The sequence below is a fragment of the Malaclemys terrapin genome, chromosome 19, assembly GCF_027887155.1.
Source record: "Malaclemys terrapin pileata isolate rMalTer1 chromosome 19, rMalTer1.hap1, whole genome shotgun sequence".
In the NCBI taxonomy this organism is placed as follows: domain Eukaryota; kingdom Metazoa; phylum Chordata; order Testudines; family Emydidae; genus Malaclemys; species Malaclemys terrapin.
Window position 1 is genome coordinate 17,354,526 of NC_071523.1, and position 21,971 is coordinate 17,376,496.

Below are 21,971 nucleotides of genomic sequence, written 5' to 3' on the forward strand. Positions count from 1 at the left end.
TTATTAAATGAATAGTCCTTACTAATACAAGCAGACAAAGTGAAGTCAATGGAACTATTATCTGTGCCAATAGGGAAAACAGCACATTTACTAAGTAAAATCAGAATTTTTATATCACGAGAAATGTTGTAAAATAAAAAGTCTAAAATGAATTTTCAAACCCATGAAATTCAGAAAACTAGATTGCCTTAATTTATTTTACCAATAGTTTATATACTGCTGCCTATCCTTGTATAATCTACATGGGTCAGTGAAAAACTGGAGAATTTGTCATGATAAACAATAAAAAAGAAGTGTAAAGACAAACACAGTCTTGATTGTGTTTTCTTTTGTCTTCCACAGGATCCCAAAGAAAGGCTTGGCTGCCAGCTAGAGACAGGATTTTCTGATATCAAGTCTCATACATTTTTCCGCAGCATAGACTGGGATCTGGTAAAAATAATTTATTCTACTTAAGTATGTTAAATAGAAGCATATTCCTTCAATGTTTTAATTACTGTGTGCATGTACCTATCATTGTAAACACTGCTAATGAATATTCTCTTCAAAAATACAGTTGCTCATAACTGAAAGAATACATCAAACCTCTAAAAGTATTCATATAAAGTATTCTTCGGCTTCATCAGTTTAGGTTTTTATTAATGTAAAAATGTTGGAAACTAGATTTATTTCATGGTCAAAAATGTGACTTGTTACCAAATATTAAGTGTAGCTTCACTCATGGTCTTTACTTTAAAAATGTGAGGTTAAATTTTTAGTAAAAGGACAATTGTGATATTAGGTAGAAAATAACAACAAAAACACATGATTTAAACCATAATAAAGCCTTGGGGGCCAATTAATTCCCTGAGTTCTATTGGTACTTGTGCTGCAGCCCCTATCATTGAAAAGTCCACCTGGTGCATTACAAGGACCTCTCTCTCCAAGAAGTACTGGGGTTAGAATTTGTCTGGGAGAGCCACAAAATGGGTAAGGTATGTCAAGATGGGGTGGGGTCAGAACATCAAGAACATATGCTGATTTAGCAGAGATCTTCTGCTTGTGGAGCCCTGCTTTCAATTTAAAGTTGCTGCTACCTGGCAACTGCTGCCAACATGTACAGATTGCAACCTATTGTTCTTGATGGTCTGAAGCAAGCTCTCTAACTTTTGTCTAACTCCTATATTTAATTATGTATTAGGCAGGTCTAATTCCTGGGAGGCAAATATCGTAAGCAAGTCTCGAGTAGTGCTAAATGTAATGGGGACTTTGGAAGAAGTAGCACCCTGGTATTCTGTTCTGGGGGTGGGGGAGAAACACTAGAGTGAAGCTGTTATTAATGTATGCAGTATTTAGCATAAGAATGGCCATACTGGGTCAGACCAAAGGTCCATCTAGCCCAGTATCCTGTCCAACAGTAGCCAATGCCAGGTGCTTTAGAGGGAATGAACAGAACAAGTAATCTAGTGATCCATTTATATACATGGCATCTGACAGACATACAAGAAGGCAGTTTCCTTACAGTTTACAATATAAGGCCCCAGTCATACAAAACCTTACATATGTGACCCTTACTTACCTGAATAGTCCCATTGATTTAAATTGTGCTGTTAATGTTTGTAGAATCAAGCCCTTAAAAGACAAAATTACCTGAGGAAGAGATGTGGCTTGAATGCAGTATGATTGAGTAGTTGTGTTTTGCTTGCTTGCTGGTTACTTTCAAGCTTTACATTTTGTTTTGTTACTCCTTGCTCTTAGGGTTGTTTTTGGTCCATAGTGTGGGATAAGATGTACTTTTGTTTCAGTGGGATTTGCAAGAAGGTGCATGCAGTGTTAAACTGATCATAACTTTTAAACTGTCAGTTGATCTAGAAGAATACCAGTCACTTCTTGATTATGTCCACCACTATCATCATGAAATCATCATTAAAAACTATTATCTGCTACACTAACTACTTTATGGCTAAGGTGCCAACTGTGTCAGGAACATTATTTTAATTAGCTTTGTAAATTTTTAATAGCTAGTTTAATGATGGAGATGCAAGTATGCATTTTTTTTTTCAGTACTGTGAACTCCATAGGAAATATTGTAGAAACAGGAAGTAATGACTCTAGCATCATGAGAGAAGTTTTCTGAGAAAGGGAGAAAACAGAATGATTAAATTCTTACTTTGTGGCTTGTTGTTCAGACCATCCTTATTGAAGTTCTTCATAGAAGAAGCTTTCTATAGAGGCAGAATGTCTGGCATTTTTATAGCTGTTCATATAACACAGAGGATCTGATTAGGCTATTAATAATTTGTGAAGCTATAGGTTGTTTTAAATAGCTCCCTTAATCTGGTGTGTGTTGTTTTACAGCATGCACCTTCAGGCACTATAATGCTAATTAGTAAGATGTTTCTTAATAGAACATCAACATCAAACCTCACATACTGTAGCTTTATGAGAGAAGATTTTGTTGGATTCATTTTATATTTGTAAAAGAGACATTTACTGGTTTACTTACTTTATATTTCATGGTGATCACTTGGGAAGACCACCCCAAACTGAAACAGGGTGATTATGTAATCCTGGCATCTTTTCAGCAAAGCCGTGTCATGTAAATTACGATCTTGAGATGTAAATTATGCATAGTTTAACATTTTATAAGTTTACAGGAAAATCATGTGTACTTTGGGTCCCTGTTGTATTCTGGGTTGTATTTAGAAGGGGCTTCTGCTTGTAGTTGTTTTAGGTGTCGGTCATTTCGATGTAGGCCAAAATATTTCAGTTTTGCAAAGTGAATAAATAAAAGCCTAATATAAATATTTTTATTATTTTTTTAATTTAGTGAATCTTCTTCTGGATTAAAAGTGGAGATTTACTTTAAACATTTCTAAGTATGATTTACCCTGAAACACAAAGCCTTACACAACACAACCAGAGGGTAAAATTGACAAACTATTTATTGCCAGGGTCCAGCCTGAGTGAAGTGTGAAAAATAAACATAATATATAGATAGTGAAAGGAGACAGATTCTAAATATCTTTTCAGTGTTCGCAATCTAAGGTGTAAGTAATAAAGGTAAAGACACCTTTCAGTGACTTTTAAACTTAATGGCCTGATTTTGAAAGGTATTGAGCCTCCCCCAATCACTTCATTGGAAGCAAGGGTGCTCAGTACCTTTTAATTTTGATGTTTTTTTGCATGAGGGATGTGTTATACAATAGGGATCTAACCTATGGATAATTTCAGTATTGGGATGTTGCTGTGCATGAAATGAGGCAGTAACATTCTGGAACCTAGTAAGACAGCTTTCCTAATTCTTTTAGAAAACTTACCAAATGTTTTCAGCTATATAAGGGAAAATCCATTGATATTCCAAATCTCCGTGTTTCTTGCATTATGTCTTGCATGATAAAAGCAATACTACAAAATTGTGGTTGATGTCACTGCTTAGCTGTGCAGAGATACAATGGAGGTGGACCTAGAATGAAGATTCAGATAAAGAGCAATATGTCTGACAAAATTAATTGCATGCAAAATGCATTTGGGGGGGGGGCTATAATGGAGACCAGCATATGAATATTTTATTAATACACTGAGTAGAGTTTTGTCCATTCACAGCTAGGTCTGAACTTGGCCCATTTATGGTTGTGCTGACTTCCAGATGATCAGACCAAGTTGGCTGATAGTTTAATGTGTGGTCTGAGAAGTAAACATACTAACCCTATATAATCAAAGATATGGAGTCTGTCAATAAGTTCAACCTAAGCAATGTTCAGTGAGAAGCAAAGTTATTGTGGGAATGAAACTGGAAGGAAGTGAAAAATATAGTCTTGGAAAATAGAGTACATCAAGAGCAGTTCCAGGTAACATGGAAAGATTGCTTCCAGACAGGTTAAGAATTCTTAGGAATGTCCACTTCAAAGGAAAAAAAAGGACTTGCATTTTGAACAAAAGGCCATTGACTTCAATAGGAGTTAGGCCCTTACGCTGCTTAAGTGCATTTTAGCATCCCACTGTGCACCTGTCTGAAACAAAATACCTTTGAAAATCTGGCCCAAAGTAAACAATGCAATTGGATAAGAAGGAGAAAAAATTACAGCAAGATCTTTGGTAGCAAGGTGCAAATGACACTGATCTGCAGTGAGAAGGAACATCATATTTATGTGTGATGTACATACAAAGGTGCTCTGGTTAAACATTTTTTAAATAGAGCAGTTTGAAGAGTGTTGAGTTAATGAAGAAGTAACTAACCTTTCACTTAAAAGAAGATGTTGACAAAACAATATATCGAATGTTTGTGTCTTTTAAAAAAAGACTCAGACAGCAGAGAGGGAGCACAGAGCTGTGATCTGCCTAATGCAGAGCATAACTATCTGTGAAAGTCATTGCTGGGAAGATTGTACTTCAAAGCTTTCTCTTGCTATGTATTATGAGCTTACTTCCCAGAATTTACAAAGAAACAAAACTAAAAAGAAAAATTACCTCAGCAGTCAGGAGAATACATATGTGAAAGCAGGTAGTGCAACAAAACTGGAGTCAGGAAAATTCCTAGAGGGATTTCATGGAGTTGTAGGGCAACAAACCTACTGAAATGTTGTCTTTAATAAATTAAGTCTTTGCCTCTGTGACTGCAAATAGAGAGGCATAAAAAGATAGATCAGAAAAGACACACATGGGGGACACATGTCAGAAAAGATTGTAACTTTCAGAAAGCAAGCTGATTTCAGCCTTAAGTTAGCTCAGTGAATTATATATATTCCTCCCTGAGATTCCTAAGGGAGCTGATAAAACTGATTCAAATGCATTTTGTGGCAACTGATTCCTCAGTTCCTCAAATTAAAGGCTGCAACACTGCCACCTACTTTTCAAAGTAGACTTTTACTCTTTCATACTCCAATGGATGTAATATCATCCTAAAGATAGAGTTCAATTTTTACTCTTTCAGCATCATCTAATATCCATTCAGAATGCTGCTGCAAAAATAATTTTCCTAGCCCATCACTTTGACCATGTCTCCCCTCTCTTTGCATCCCTCCACTGTATAAACCTAAACTACCTGCACTCACGTTCGTGGCCTGTTGATTCCTATCTCTGTCAACCACATGTTAAATTTCAAAACAAGCACCTTTGTATTCTCTCCTGCCCCTCACTCTCGGGTGGGGCGCCCCATAACCGTCCACAAACCTAACAGACTTTCTTTCTTCCAAACTTCCCTTCTTAAAACTTTCCTTTTCTGTGATGTCTACAAAAAGTTTAATAGCTAGGCTGCTGGTGTGCTGAGACCACGCCCTATCATACTGACCAATATTGTCGTACTGTTTCCTTGCACTCCATCTGTTGTCTCTTGTTTTATACTTAAATTGTAAGCTCGCTGGGGCAGGGACCATCTTTTTGTTCTTGTTTGTACAGCACCTTGGACAATGGGGTCCTGGTCCAGCCCAGGGCTCTTAGGATATGGTAATACAAATAATAAATAATCATGCTCAGTGATAATCTGCTTAGCTCTAGCAGTATATTCAACTGTTACTATCAAACCAGTGATGGGTGGATGGACGTGTGCATGCACACACAGAGTATGGGTCCTCCTTTGGTAAATTTAGAAGAAAATAAAAGGTATTTAGAATCTAAAGGTCAGGAACTGGGTTATAACCATTTTAATAGGTCAAATTTTGGCCCGAACTATGTGACAGCGATTTTTTTAAGTTACAGACCAGTGCACCCTAAATCTCAAGTACTGTAGAAATGTTGTTGCATTGCAGTTGGCATAATTACAGACTTTCATGTAACACATCCCTTACTGCTAAATAATACTACCCTCCCACAATTCCCAAGTATTGTTGTGTGAGCAGTCTTAGTCTGTATATTGATTTCAGAATCATGTCTTTTTATTACAGGTGTAGTCCTCACTGTAATAACTCTATCAAGACTTTTGCAGCTCTTTCAAAGCACTACAATATATAGGCAAAGCCCTGAAAAATTTAATTGGGTATGAAAATCATAGTTATTACTGCAACAGAGTTTATGGTGTATAATACAATTAAGTACATTGATATGTTAGGATATAGTCTCCTCTCAAAGAGCAGAGAAGTGCTATTAAAATCAGAAAGAGAAGAAAGGATGCCCCATTAACTTTTTGGGAGGCGGAGAGGAGGAGCATTCAAGTGCTATGAGAGAACCTTTCAGCCTTGAAAGATCCCTGAACTAAATTAGGAAAAATACAACATAAAATGTGTTTATTCCTTGTTGATCTCTATAGTTAAATGCTGCATATTCATTGTAATGGTTTCCATTGCTTGACAAAACAAGATGTTTTATTTGGGTATTTTGACATTAATCTCCAAAGAATGTTTTCAACTTGAATTTATAGAGTTATTTTACACTGTCCATTACAAGTCACTAGCTGACTTTTGTTTTACAACAGAAATAAATTTAACTCTGAAAGGTTAGAAAATTGAGTTGCTCTATTTTTCATCATAAAATAAACACACACAAATCCCCACAATTGTTGTCCTAAAACTGATTTTAAAAGAATCTCAAAATTAAGTCTTGAACCTTTCAGTTTGAATAAACTTCTGTTTTAAGTAGTTAAACCAACATTTTATATGTTATGCATATATAACAGGTGTCTTGGGGGATGGAAGATTGGTGGGGAATGGTTTGACTAGGGTCTTTTAGCTGAAGACTTCTATGTCTAGTGTCAGAAACCTGAAGTGTGGGAAAACCCTCTCCTGAGTATTTCATAACCACACAAGATGTAGGTTCAGATCAGCTTCTAAAACTGGGTAAAAGTTCAGGGGGATCCTTAGCATGTCTGAGCCAGGCTTCTCATCTTAAAATCATTTGTTGTTTCCGTTTTTCCTTGGATTTACTTTCTGCCTCTATCCCTGTTAACTCAAGGAAATGCAGCAAACAATATTCAGCCCTGCTGGAGAACCATTATCAGGAAAACACAGAACTTCTGAAGTTGGCTATTTACTGTAATAAAGCTGCCCTGAGTGATGGACTCTCATGGCACCAGGAAGGAAAATCTTTCTTCCTCACTGTTTGAAAGAAGCCTAACGACATATGTAACCTTGTGTCATAACATTAAACAAGATTCAGAATCTTTAGATTTAGGTGTCACTTTTGAGGGTTTCAGGCACTGGAATTGTTGCCATATAATATTGTGTTAGCGAATTGAGTCATCACACCAGCTCATCGTCTTACTGACGTTAAGTAACATCCATCATTTTAATCCTCATATGTCTTGGTTTAATAGACAATAAAATGTTAAATTGCAGCTAAACAGATGGCTAAATTTTAACTAACATCAATCCTTGTAAAAATATATTTTATAAAAAAATTTGTAATTGCAAGTAGTAGATGATTAATTGGATCCAGATGTGAACACCCTAAAGAAGGAATTTTACACTAGGCGTAAGGATTAACAGAAAGGTAGGTCCCTAATTGAGGTGGTTTGTCAAAAGGTACTGGAGTTATTTTTCATTTAATTATTGTTAGAGTATGCAATTCATGTCTTTATTTGTGCTATCCGTTTTTACTGAATTTATTTTCTGGTGACTTGTAAAACATGGGAGTCAAGTAAACTAGACACCTACAGTAATATTTTTTTAGTTAATAGACTCTTACATAGATCCCCAAAGTATTTGGAAAACATGATTGCTCACGGTGTATGGACATACGCCATCATTTTCTCTCCTACTCCCTTATATCTGCTCCAATTCGTTCCATGGCTCTCATACATCTTAAACTACTTGTTAACCCAAGGTGCAGAATGCCTTTAGCCACAATGAAGACTGACACCACTGAGAGGAGGCAGGCAGGCTTTTGTGGGCTTGGAGCTGTAGCAAGTGTAACTATGCTTGGCAGGATTCAAATTCAATCAATAACTATCAATAAATATCAATTTCAGCTGATGGGGCGGGGGGAACACACTTATTTCAGCCATCACTAACAGTGGGCATGCTTGCAGGGATTGCGTGTCACTAGCCCTGCGCCTGTGTAGGGAGCCCTCAGCAGCCCTGCTGTCAGAGGAGTGAGGGAGAAGGCCCATGACAGTGGTGACACTTGATCCCTGCAGGTCCTAATGGGGCCGAGCAGAGACCCTTGGCCAGGACTGCAAGGAGGAAGAGGACAAGCTGTGTGGGGGGCCATGCTACTACTGAATAGTCCTGCAGCAGTGCAGGGAGCAGTCTGTAGTCCCACTGTCACGGACCCATTGTCTCTCTTTCCCCAGCTGGGAGTACCGGGGGTCTGTGCTCTGCCTCGCCAAAACCACAGCCTTTCCCACCCCTTGCTCAGGCAGGGGTTGGATGTCACTGGCCCTACAGCCATGCCGGGAACCCCCTGCAAATCTGCTGTCATGGGAGTTCCTGCCCAGGATGGCTCCCCCATTATTGGCTGGGGAATGAGTGGGGCTGGTGACGCCCAAGTCCTGCAGGCACAAGGTGCTGGGAAGACAGTAGTCCTGGCTCTGCAAAGCAGAGGCCCTTGGCCAGGACTGTGAGGAGGGAGTGGTCCCTGCTGCTGAATAGCTCTGTTCCCGAGCAGGAGCCCTTCAGCAGCAGGGTGGCCTCCCCCACAGCCCTCCCCAGGAGTTTCTGCTGTGCCCCACCTCTACCCCAGCCTTCCCTGCACCTTGTGCCTTCAGGGATCAGGTGTCATTGGCCCCACGGCTGTGCAGAGAGTCCTCTGCACCTCCAATGTCATGGACCCACTCACGCTACTGATGTGCCAGGAGTGTGAGAGCTGTCCTGAGGCAGGAACTGTTCAGCAGCAGGGTGGCCTCCCCTGTCCCCAGGAGCACGTTCTCCTCCTTTTAGTCCTGGCTGAGGGGTCTCTGCTCTGCAGGGCCATGACAACCACAGCCTCCCTTGCACCATGGTCCATTGGGCCCCTCGGCTGCACCCTGCTCTCAGCATTGCCCTAATCCCAACCCTACTCACCACACCTGTAAAACTACAAATAGTTAAAAATTGATAAAAATCAGATTCTGCCAATCCAAAGTATAACCTTCCAAAACCAATGACAAGGAAATAGTTTAGCCTTTTTCGGAAGTTTATCCTGCAAACTCTCTACCTTCTCTCTTTGCATGCTAAAAACTAGTTGTATCCATCTTAGGGTAGGTCTATACTTACCTCTGGGTCCAGCGGTAAGCAATCGATCTTCTGGGATCAATTTATCACGTCTTGTCTAGACGCGATAAATCGATCCCGGAAGTGCTCGCCGGCGACGCCAGTACTCCTGCTCAGTGAGAGGAGTACGCGGCATGGCCGGGGGAGCCTGCCTGCCGGGTCTGGACCCGCGGTAAGTTCGAACTAAGGTACTTCGATTTCAGCTACGTTATTCACATAGCTGAAGTTGCGTATCTTAGTTCGAAGTGGGGGTTAGTGTGGACCAGGCCTTAGATTAGATTGTTTTCCTAAGGATATTGAAGAATGAAATGCATGCCAAACAAGTATAAGGGGCCAAGACAGATTAATCACTGTATGTGGTGTGGTTTTTTTTTCTTTTTTCTTTTGAGCAGTAATTACGTGTGTGATAGTGATCATGACAGTGTACAGGTCAGAGTTAGAAGTAGGCCTATGTGTACCTGCCTCTCCAGATCTCAGAACCAACCCATTAATATACTACAGGCTATCACATGATAATCCAGCTAACTCTGTAGAAATGAGCCATTCATGAAGGACAGGCAAACAAACATGCAAGACAGTAGAGCCTTAAAAGAGAAAGGGGTAGGCAACAACCAACAGATCTACACTGCAAAGAACTGGGGGGAGGGATAGCTCAGTGGTTTGAGCATTGGCCTGCTAAACCCAGGATTGTGAGTTCAATCCTTGAGGGGGCCATTTAGGGATCTGGGGTAAAAATCTGTCTGGGGATTGGTCCTGCATTGAGCAGGGGGTTGGACTAGATGACCTCCTGAGGTCCCTTCCAACTCTGATATTCTGTGATTCTTCTAGAACTGAACTGAAATGCTTGCAAGTTAATAGAGGTTGCTGGATTTTCCATATGCCAGGTCTCAAGCCCCTTTTAGAAACACGGGAATTGTTGTGCTGCATCGGACTAGTGGTCCATCTGATCTAGTAGCTTGTGTTCAATAGTGCCCAGTTTGGATTAGTGTGAAATGGACTATATGAGAGAGCCTGCTCGTGTCTTCCTAAGCACAGGCATCTGCTTGTTGGCTAAGCACCTGAAGCATGGACATCTATATAACTTATAGGTTTATATCAAGTGGAATGTCATCAGTATAAAAATGCAACTTTTTAGAGAGTTGCTCTGAATCTTCCTCGGAAAACTACAAGTTTAGAAATAATTCTGCCAATCTGTCATTTAATTATTATTATTTATCTTCTCTGTGGATGTTTTTCATGAAAACAAAATGATGTGATTTTTCCAGAGTTTTTCAGGTAGTGTCATCAGGTCTCTTCCAAAGAGAGTTTTGAGTGTTGATTTTCTATCTGATATTTCTCTAGAGAAACGGTGACCTCCAGTGGCCAGCCAGGCTACTCCAGAGTATGTGCCCCACATAGGCAATAACAGCACAGAACAATGATCATACCTGGTAGTCTGTTTCTGGCAAAGCCACTATCAGAACCTTAAGGGGGAGATAAAAATGGTTCCAAATGCTATGCAATGTTGCTCATAGGGATTGAGGAATTCCTTCCAGACCCCTGTGGTGATCAGCTTTATGCCCCGAAGCATGACATTTGATGTGTTGATCTTCACACTTGTAGCTAAAACATTATAGTCACAAAGTTATCCAGACCATTTCATAATCCAGCCACAAACAGTTGTCTCTCTGACCTCTTTACCAGGAGCATATCTTATAGGGATATGTAAGTAGTGTGTATCTCCTATGTATCAAAAATATCTCTACTATTCAGAGAAAGCAAGAAGAATTTGTTTAGTCGGAATATATTAACAAAAACTCATTCAGAAATAATTTAAGCAATTAATTTGTGAACTACATGCCTTGTTAGGTTCATTGGCAGCAGGAAAAATGTATTGTTGAATAATTTCTGAAATCTTTTGTAAATTATTATCCTCAAGTGGCTTCTCAGGCCTTTTGAATAAAGGAACTCCTGTTCCCCAAAATGTTTTGCAGCTAGGCTTTCTTGTCCACTCACAAAGACTTGATTTTACATTAAAAGAAATGTCACTATTAGATAGAATGTGTTGCCTTACCATATCTCAGTAGCTTTCCTGCCCTTTTCCACAATTGGCCAGGTAATGATTTTGGATGCACGTTTAGACACCAGTTAAGTCTACACAGGCAAAGTCCTGGTAGATCAGTGGAGCTTCATGTGAATGCCAGGGACCCCTGTGCAAACATATATTGTGGAGGTGAGATGCTAGCTTGTAATTTGTCATAAGTAGAAGAGCTCTAAAAACATGCAACCAACACGTCAGATCTGCAGTTTATAATCTGCACAAAAATTGGGAGTCCGTGTCTCCCCTGGCCCTCAGGAAAGATTGAATAGCAGATGCTGTAATGAGTCTTGGGTTGCTAGGATTTTGTTATTTTACAAAATATACTACAGTAAACTTACTAGCATGTTATAAATAATTGCTTTCTAAAATAAACATTGAGGTACAATTGATAAAATAAATGAGTACTTTTGGTGAAGCAGTATATATTAGCATTTCCATTGTGATAGTGCACTTAACTTACTAATTGAGTCATTTGTTGTGTCTGTGACCCTAGTGTAAATTAGCAAGATCCTTCTGTATATAATACCAACCTTCACAAAGTCTAGAGTTGTAGACTTGCTTTATTATGTCATATAGGTCACAGGGTTCCAGTAGCAAAAATGTATGTTATATACATTGCTAAGATGTTCATTAAGCTGCTTTACTGTCAACACTGTTTTTGACCGTGATTATTTTTAATTTTGTTTTTGAAAGAAGTATCCACATTCCACAGAAAATTTGTCAAAAATACAACTGTGCAAAACCAGAAAATTTTTTATTTGAAAATTTTTGATTTAAAGTGTTGCCTCCTTGTGGTTGAAGTTTAGTGTCTGTCTCTGCCATTCTCCTCTCTGGGTTGGGTTTTCCCAGCTGAACTACATCTCCATAATGGACTCCAGTCAGACTCATGCATCATGGCGACTCAGCGAAAGGGAAGACCATAGCGCAACATGGGAATTAGTCTGTCTAGGGAGCCCTGCCCATAGAGTAGAATAGGGGCTTGAGGGACCTGAACTACAATTTTCATGAGGCACCGCAGCAGTATATCTGAATAGAACAGTGGCTCTCAAACTTTTTTTTTCGTGGACCACTTGAAAATTGCTGAGGGTCTCGGCAGACCACTTAATGATCTTTCCAAATTTTTGTACTGTTAGCTAACTATTGTAAAGCACTTTGGATAAAAGCGTCACATAAAAAAACCTTAATTAAATTTTTTGTTCTACAAATAAAAGCACACAACTTGTATTTTATTATCAGTAGTCTTACCTTTCTAATGCGATGGTTGTGCCCTCTCGCCCCCGCCACAGCAGCCCCGGAGCTGAGACTGGGAAGGAGGCCATCTCTCCCTGGCAGCCGCAGCTCTGGAGTTGGGGAAAGTCGCCTCTTTCTCTGGCTGCTGCAGCCCTGCATATCCCAAATTCTCCCCACCGCCCCCTCCCACCTACCCCCATTCACCCAAAGGCCCCCATCTCACCTTACATGTGCGTCTTCTCCAGGGTTCAGGCACCTAATTAGTGGAGCCATGCCTGTGCGACTCCACTAATTAGGTGGGTGGCCCTTCATTGTCTCGTGTGCAGCCGCCCAGGCACGCACCTTAGAGGGAACTATCCGCAGACCATCTGAATGGAGCTCGTGGACCAGAGTTTGAGAACCTCTGGAATAGAAAATGTTGGAGGTTTGGTAAAATATTTTCTGTTTTCCACCAAGTTAAAATTTTCTACCTGAATCCCCATCCCCCAACAGCTGTAACGTGCATCACTAGCATTTAGACCCAGTCCTTAAACCTTGTTGGGCAGGGTGCTGGCAATTGGGAGTTAGTCCCACAGATGTAAATGGGACTACTCCTAGCAGTTAGTTTTGTAGGATTGGGCCTTTTATAATTCTTTTAACTGAACCTTGGCGAGTGGGAAAACGTTTGTTTGAATTACTTTTATTCATGGTTAGAAAAGACCTGCCATTTAAACTGGGCCAAACATACTTTGTCTTTTACTGTATTGATTTGTTTTTTTCTTGCAAAGCAGTTTCCAGTTATCTTTTTTGTGATTCTCTCACTTGTACTGATAGTCCTTGTGAACTCTAGAACTATGCTTCAGAAAAAAAATTCAAGGCTATATGAAGGAATGTAACAAGCTGGCATTCTTTTATTGTGGCTTGTGATGTATTTAATTGAGTTTACAAATATGAATATGTTTGTTACTAGTGAATAGAATAGTCTTTTTCTTGAAAAAAATGTGGGTTAAAATTAATTTAATGGAAACTCCTGTATAATTTGAAGCCTTACTAATTTAAAGAGCTGATATCCAGAGCTATTAATTACTAAACTGAACATTGACTCATCGTTCACCCAGGGTGTATTGGGCTTATTTTTCTGAAAAAGCACCTTTATAATAAATATACCTAGCGTTTGGTTTGTGGATATTTGTTTTGAGACTGTGCCTGCCAAGTTGTACTTAAATTAATTTTTGCTATTGTATTTTCTGAGTTTTATCTATTGGGCTATAACACAAAGACTTATTTGAAGTTGGGAAGGCAACCAAATAAACTCTTGGCTGCACTTAGTTTTGATTCTGTTGCATCAGGTGAAGACTGCATTTGAAGGTGTGCTTTTATTTTGAATCTATCAGAGCAGCCTACAGATTAAAAAATCATTTTAAAAATACATCTGGAATTGAAGTCAATAGCATAGGCATTGTTGTTGGAATTCAGAGTTGCTCACTGCTTTGAATCCAGCCCCGGGATCAGAAGTCATTACGTATTTGGGATCTGAAATAGAATGGGTAGATTCAGACCATTCACTAATGGACAGGAGTCCACAGCATCTTTGACACCTGGCAAGTTAATTTGTAGACGAAACTTAACTCTTCCTTTGCTTCGAATTGTCCCTCCACATCAGGACTGGGGCATATATAGGCAGTGTGGTGTGGGAAGAAGATTGTGCTAACACTTCCTGTGCTGTACTTGTTAAGTGGAGAGAGGACTTGAGTTACCAGTGCTGCGAATCTGACACCATCCATGAACACTACAAATAAATTTACCATTTCCATGTTACATCCATCATCATAGGGGAAAAGGATTGTATTTCCAGCGGAGTTCATCAAGATGTTTCTCAGCTGATTTATTTACCAATATGAAAAAGCTATTTTGTGAGTTCAGGACAGAGGGAAATGATATCTTGGTTTAAATTAGATTTTTGTCTGCTCAATCCTACTTATCTAATGAATACTAGCTGTAAACATTAGAAAATAACCCACTGGGGAAAAAACAGTACAGAGAAGTCAAATTATCTTTCCTGTTGGGAATATCACATTAGCCATTTTCTGTAGGTATTTTAAAAATTCTTATATTGAGCTAAATGAGAGTTTCTGCATTGCGATGGTAGTGTCTGGCACATCTGTGCTGTCTCTTTTTTTAAATCTAAATCTGATCGCAAAAATCTAATTCTCAGTAGCTTGCAACTTTTTATCATAATATCACATTCTCAAGCTAATTCCTTTTATATTTAAATGTACACCTCTACCTCGATATAACGCTGTCCTCGGGAGCCAAAAAATCTTACCGCATTCTAGGTGAAACCGCATTATATCGAACTTGCTTTGATCCGCCGGAGTGCGCGGCCCTGCCCCCCCCCCAGCCCCCGGAGCACTGCTTTACTGCGTTATATCCGAATTTGTGTTATATCGGGGTAGAGGTGTATAGCACTTTCTTGTTATGTCTTAGTGAGTAAAGAAAGATTCATATACTCCCTATTCAGTGAACCAGTAAGATTTTTTGCCTTTATATATGTTCGAAAGGTATTTTGTTCCCTATATTGTCTCCCAGCCTGCCCATAAACGCTGTTACTTTTCTAATTTCTTTTGTTGTGATCATGAGCATACTTCTCATTTGCACCCAGATACCATAGTCACAACTGAGACACTAGAAAAAAGGTGCCTTATTGTTAGCTACACCACTTGTCTTAGGCCCCCAATTTAATTCCTATCACACACAAACCTGTTGGTTATCCTTCTGTTTCCGTCGGATACTTACCATAGCATCAGATTCCTAGCATCAAAAATACAGAAGATAACATTTTCTATAAAGGCAATTTTATCCACATTCAAGAAAAGGGAGTCTTACATAATTTCAAGCGTCTTCCTTTACTATTTCATGTTGAGCCTTGTTTGTGGATTCTTATTACACATTAGGCCCAGAGCATGTTGAGAACTGTGCTCATTAATACAAGGTCAAGCATCTTTCTATAGATCATGAACAAGCCCACAGAAGAGACCTAACTAACAACATGCTGAGTACTTGAATGTTATAACCTTGTTGGAAGAAAGTGCTCTAAATTTTTGTACTTTCCTGAAGATGTTTTATACATTAGCTGTTCCACTTGTTTGTGTTTGGTACAATTTTACTACACGCCGAGTTTTTCTGTATTTAAATTCCTGCCTGTGAGGTTGATAAGCAATGTTGTTTTCTCCTGCTCATTCTTTCAAAATATAGTGTTTTCTGGTAGATGATGCTGGATGGTGCAATTGCTTTGTGGGAGGGAACAAAGGGTAGAGGAGAGAGATGATGATTTGGTTGTTCCACAATGATTGGTACAAGAACTAGATTAAATATCCACAGTAATATAAACAAAGGTTGGAAAGAGGCAGCCAATGCCGCTTCGCCTCTAGTCTAGTGCATGTAAGCATCCACCAAAATAACATATTGCACTCGGGTTTCTTTGTTTCTTTTCTCTCATGAAGCAGAGGAAAGCTTTCCTGGTACTGTCTGGACACTTTCTGCATTAGGATGCAATATGAAATTCCAAGTCATGATCAGGAGAGTTCAGATCAAAAATGTAAGCAGTGTATAATAATTACCTTGAAAAGCCATGAAAGTACAAGTCCAATATAATACTAACCAATCAAATGACAGTGATTTCTTGTCAGGCCTAACAAAGTTCTGTCACTTTACTATAGCATAGTGTACTTCATAATCTTGTTAACCATGGAGCTGTGTAACATGGTGGAGGCATAAAGGCAATAACAATAATACTATTTGTGACCAATGTTAAAATGTGACTTAACTGGCAAGAACAAACAGCTCAAAATAAGTAGGCACTGGTTGGCTGCTTGATCTAAATATATTACTCCAGCAACCAATGAGTGCTTGGATCAGTTGAATCCTTTCATTAGCTTCCAGAGCTTTGAACTCATCCCTGTGGTTTCCCATTGATTGCTCCCAAGCTGAAAATCTGACTCTATTATAAATCCTTTTGAACTGCCACTGGTGGGGATTTAAATGGATTGCCTCATTATACCTGTCGGTAGCTCCTTTCTCACCCAAGTATGTGATAAACTAGAGAGTCTGGCAACTCTGGAGCCTAGCAAAGATGTCTCTTAAACTCTGTCATAATTTTGTGGTTTTAGCATAACTAGTAGTTCCAAGTCAGAAGAGGCGCTTAATCACTTTAAAGGGCATTGTTTACGCGTAAGGATCGAAATTCCCTGGCAGAATTGGAGAGAGAAGGCGGATGAGATAATATCTTTGATTGGACCAACTTCTGTTGGTGAGAGAGACCAACTTACAGAACTGAGCATTGTCAGCTAGCACAGCTTCTGTCTGTCAATGTAAATGTTATCTTGATTTACACAATAATCAGTTTCACCCCTAAATAATAAAAGAAAAACGTACGCTTGGAAACATCAGAGGAACTATCATTTTTTTTAAAAAGGAAGACTTTAACTATTTTTAATGTGTCCTGGAAAAAAATATACGTTTCTGCTTCTATTCTTGTGCACCTATGAAGTGTGTTTAGACAAGATGAGCACTTGAGTCATGCAGAATGCTACCGAAAACCATGCAAAAGGTTGCTTGGCACTGGATTTCATAAGACTCAAAACCTTGGTAATGTTCGTTTAAAGGTTGCTACAGGTCATAAGCGTGGGCCCAGATTCAAATGTTATCTGCTTGAAACATAGGTGAACCTTGGCAATTTCAGCAGAATTTCATTTTGAACTTTTGAGTTTAAACTTGAAATCCAAAGTGAAACTTGTGTGATGGGGCCTTGATCCCACAATAACCAAAACTGAATAAAACGTTAGTGCGAACCACTCTTGTGAAGTAAAACTGCTGGTTTGTCCATGGTTTAGTGAATGCTGGTGCAGAAGATACATGTGCGTTGCTTAATTAACGTAGAGTGATATTTTCTTTACATAGTAAAGATGTTGGGTGCTTTTGACATTTTAGTGCTTAGATGCAATTGCTTTCAGTGAATACTAACTATTACAGTAGCAGCGTCTCCTCCATCACAGCTGGCTATTGATGCAGGCATTAGCGGAGACAGCTTATGGTTTTGCTCTGTTCTGGAATTAGGTTGGCAGACAAACAGGTCTGGCTAAATTGACTTGACTGTTGGTGTGTATGGTCGAGATGCAGCTCACATCTTCTAAAGGGTCATCTTTGAAACATGACAAAGGTACTTTACAGGCGCATTTAAGAGGAAAAAGTGAGTGTTTGGAGAAGTGTCTTGGCTTGAACTTAAAACAGACTGAAGGTCTCTGAGACGCATGTCCAGTTTATAAACAGTTTTGATACCAAGGATATGTAATTAAATGTTACATTAGTTTGTGTTGCATTCTGGCTTTACTTAGAGGCGATGTTTGTTCTTAGATCAGGCATGCTGAGAAATATGTGTTGAAATTGCTTTCTCTCTCCTTTTAAACTTAGTTCAGTGTGTTTTGGTGATTTTTCTCAAATATTTGTTTATGAAATCACAAAAGAGGAATAAACAGAACGAACATATCATTTAATGTGAAAATCCTTTAAATGCATAATATTAGTTAGTGTTTGTCTCTTTCATCAATATTGGATGTGTAAAGTATGGGTGTAGTATTTCATAGTGTATATACATAGAGCAGGTGTAAGTTTTCTGAGAAGATTTAGTAAATATTCAATATTTGATTTTTTTTTTTTTTCCCTTTCCCCACCTTATTATCCTCAGCTGGAAAAGAAGCAGGCGACCCCTCCATTTCAGCCTCAGATCACAGACGATTATGGTTTGGATAACTTTGATACACAGTTCACCAGCGAACCTGTGCAGCTAACCCCAGATGATGAGTATGTTTTTTAATACAATTAAACAAATATGCATCCAGAAATGTATATATGAATATGAAGTTGTTGTAACATTACTGAGAGAGAGTTAATATCTAAAAATGGAACAAAAATGTTGACGTTAAAGATACTAATGTAAATTCAAGAAATGCATAAGTTAAAGTTCTCAAGTGACATTTAGACAGCCACATAATACATACTGTATATTTCAGAATACATCTAACAGCCTAATGAATAATCAAAAATATATGTATTGCTGTTGTTGACCATCAGCACCGTACTTGGTGCTGTACAAACAGCTAAGAACATATGATATCTGCCCCAAGAGGCTTACTCTTTTGTATGGAGACAAAACAATTTAGAGAGACAATGCATCAAGGACCAGTCTGAGTTTGACATGATGGAGGACTCTTGCAGAGGGCATGATTGAAAGTCTTTGCTGGAAAAGAAAGCGTGGAACGAGAGGGGATTTAAAGGTCAAGAGGCCCATTGCTTGGTGCAAGGAGGAAACTGTTCTGAATATAAGGCAAAGATGAAGACAAGATACAAATGTGGTGGTTAGGAGGAAGTAGTGACACGATGAGAGCCATCATGTGAACAGGTTCAGGGTATGGTGGGCCTTGAAGGTCAGCCTCAGAAGCTTGAACTCACTTTAGAAAAACAAGGGGACGCTGTATATGCAACATGAGGAAAACGTCAGTGAGACGCATGAATTTTGTCATCTTGTCTATAAAGTGCCTAACATATGTCTCACATTGAATGAATAATAAGGGAGGGGAGGATGTCACTACCACATTGCTTGTGACAAGGGTGGATAGCCTCCCCAGCCTCTTTTATTTATTTTTTATTGGTTGGTTGGTTGATTTTGCTGGCCAGCCCAGTACAGAGTGTTTTTGATAAGGATGGGAGACCTCCTAGTATTTTGCTGCAGGTAGCTACTCCCATCCTTCTGCATGATGTCCAATTGGGAAGCAATGCAAAGTGAATTTATTCATCCTTTTTTCCAGATGCACAGTTTCTCTTTCGAGGCTGTTACATATGGCACTATTGTTAAATGTTTGTTAGAATTTTACCTTTTAATGACTCAGTTTATTGGCTCTGCTGCTTGAGGAAATGGCACAATAGCGCAATGTTACATGCTCAGCAGGACTATTTATACACTGACATTTTTTTAAGTACTGCTTTGGCATTCGCGTACCGTTGGGGTGAGAGAGAGTCTATTCAGAAATACAAAAGAAGCAAGACTTTCCTTATTCAAATCCAGAATTTTAAAATGGAAAATAAAACAAGTCTCCATGTCAATGGAAACTTTAGGTTTATTTGAAATTAAACAAGGTTCAGTTACCTTGGAGTTGGTGAAATTAGGCTCAGACCAGGAATTTCTGGGCCAGGTCTACTGTGAGAGAGCAGACAAGTAAGTTGTGGCTTTCCATCCCCAAAGTTTGCTTTCAGATGAGCTTGCTTACACATGCAACTTTTCAGTAGCTGGGTTCCTTTTCCTTTCCCTTGTTAAAGTGGAAATACTATGCTGTGAAGTGATTTCTTCTGAATGGTTCCTGCCTGTGATCTTCCTAACTGGGCCTGTTCCTTTAAGAAAGTCTAGTTTAGGTAGAAGTGCAGAGTTTTGAAGTCTTTAAGTTGCAGTTTCATCTGAACCTTTACAGATTCTAATTCAGGAAGGTACTTAAGCAAAAGCTACTGAAGTCATTGGGACTACTCATGTGCATAAAGTTAAGCCAGTGATGAAGTATCTTAACAAACAAACAGCGAGGCAAGATGCCTTCACCCCAAGCAAGCAAAGACTATCTCACTCCCTACTCACTCAAATGGTCTCTCAGCCTAGAGCCATGCTGGACTCAGTAGTAACCTAAACTTAAGTGGGCTGCCTCCCTCTCTTGCTGCTTCCTAGCCTAAACTGAGTTCCCAGCATGGAAAGCAGGAGACAATCAGGACTCATTGCATTACTTCTGTAGCAGAGTGCTCACTAGTGACCTAGGGAACAACCTTGATATTATCCAGTCCCTAAGTGACATCCATAGGGAGATCAGCTAATTTCCTGCGGGGTAAAGACTGTACTATAACTACATTCAGAAGAGGAATGTGTAGACTGTGTTCGGGTCCAGCTTGATCACAAACAAGACAGCAAATTACAAATGGATGTTGGATTGAAATATTTTAATTTTTTCCCCGTTTTTATCAGTCTCTTAATTTCAAACAATGTCATAATAAATAATGGACTGAGGCTTCTTCTTTGTTTCATGAACCGAAAAACATGCCTGTTTCTAAACACTTTTTTAAAGTTTGTATTTCTTTAGATTAATTTAAAATCTCTAAACCGGTGGTTCTCAAGCTATTTATCATTGTGGACTGCATATGTGGCCCATAATGGGTTACCTGGGCTGTAGTTTGAGAATCAAGCCTCCCTCTATGCCCTCCCCCCCCCCCCCCCCAAATACCCTTACAGACCTCTATGCACGAGGGCAGGGCAGCCTGGACCCTTGGGCCCCAGACCCTGCCAAGCTGGGTGGCCTTTAGCACACAGCTGGGCTGCAGGTGTGTGCCAATTGAGCTGCATGTGGCCCACGGGTTCAGAACTACTGCCCTAAACTGACAGCCAGACATCTTTGTGCTGAAATTTGCAAACTGCCTCCAAACAACAGTTCAGCTCTTTTTTCTTTCCAATCTGTTTTTCTTCCCCGTCTGTCTACTCCTATACTAATTCTTTGGCTCCAGATGCATAAGGCATGACAACAGTTTATTAAGTTACTTTAATGGGAAATACAGACTCTCTGCATTAGAGGATTACAAATTTAGCTTGCAAAAAGGTTTTTTTTGTTTGTTTGTTTTTGTTTTTAGGGGGGGTAGGAAAGAAACTTGCAAAATGAATTGTGTGCATCCTAATTTTTTTTAATAGCCAGAAAGGGTTTTACAGAATTAAAGAAAGTGGCAATTTCAAAAAATTCTGTTAGGCTCTGGAGAAATATAATTCCAGTTGACATTTGACAAGCTGTAGGACACAATCCACCTTTCTATCAGTTTGTGACCGTTTACACGAGAAATTCCCAATAAAGATAATGGTGCTCAGGTGCAGAGTGCTACAGGAACGAGACCCTTTTTTTAAAATGGGTTTTAGCAGATTAAAGATTGAGAGAAAGGCAGTAACGGTTTGTGCTTTGCTACGAAGGCCTTGTCCACACAACAACTTTTAGCGGGGTGTGTGTATATAGTTGGTGGTGGTGGTGGTGGGGATGACTGTAAAGGATGGTTTGTGTCTGTGCAGGACATGGATAGAAATTAGTAGCTATGACAGCTAACAGCAGACTAGGCTGGCACCTGGCTCTCTTCTTCTGTAATAGATTAAGTGCACTGGGGTTTGTTTGGTGAAGAAAGTACTCCTGACTAGTAGTTCTAGCTGTCAGTGCAGAAGGATATTTGAGTTCTGTGCCTTTGTTACTGGTGCTCTTTGTGCATGACCTTCAGTCACACTATGCTTCTGCTGAAGCACTACAGGACAGTTGCTAAGTTTTTCTCAGAATGCATAGATAAAACCAGTTAGGCATCAGGGTACATGCAGAGTCAAACAATTGCATGGCAATAAAGCTGCAGTGCAAATGAAAACTGAACCATGTTGGGGATTGGTCCTGTTTTGAGCAGGGGATTGGACTGGATGACCTCCTGAGGTCCCTTCCAACCCTGATATTCTATGATTCATGTTCCTTGTGAAC

The 21,971-nt window shown here is 39.5% G+C and overlaps 1 protein-coding gene across 4 annotated transcripts in view; it reads left to right on the top strand.

Annotated features, from left to right (window-relative positions):
• PRKCZ (protein kinase C zeta) overlaps nt 1–21,971 on the top strand; it is a 158,890-nt gene that overhangs the window by 133,632 nt on the left and 3,287 nt on the right. For all 4 annotated transcript variants that reach the window (XM_054009539.1, XM_054009537.1, XM_054009538.1 and 1 more), the window contains 2 exons: nt 343–432; nt 18,134–18,249. In XM_054009539.1, coding sequence (XP_053865514.1) covers nt 343–432; nt 18,134–18,249 — 206 coding nt within the window. The remainder of the gene's footprint in view (nt 1–342; nt 433–18,133; nt 18,250–21,971) is intronic.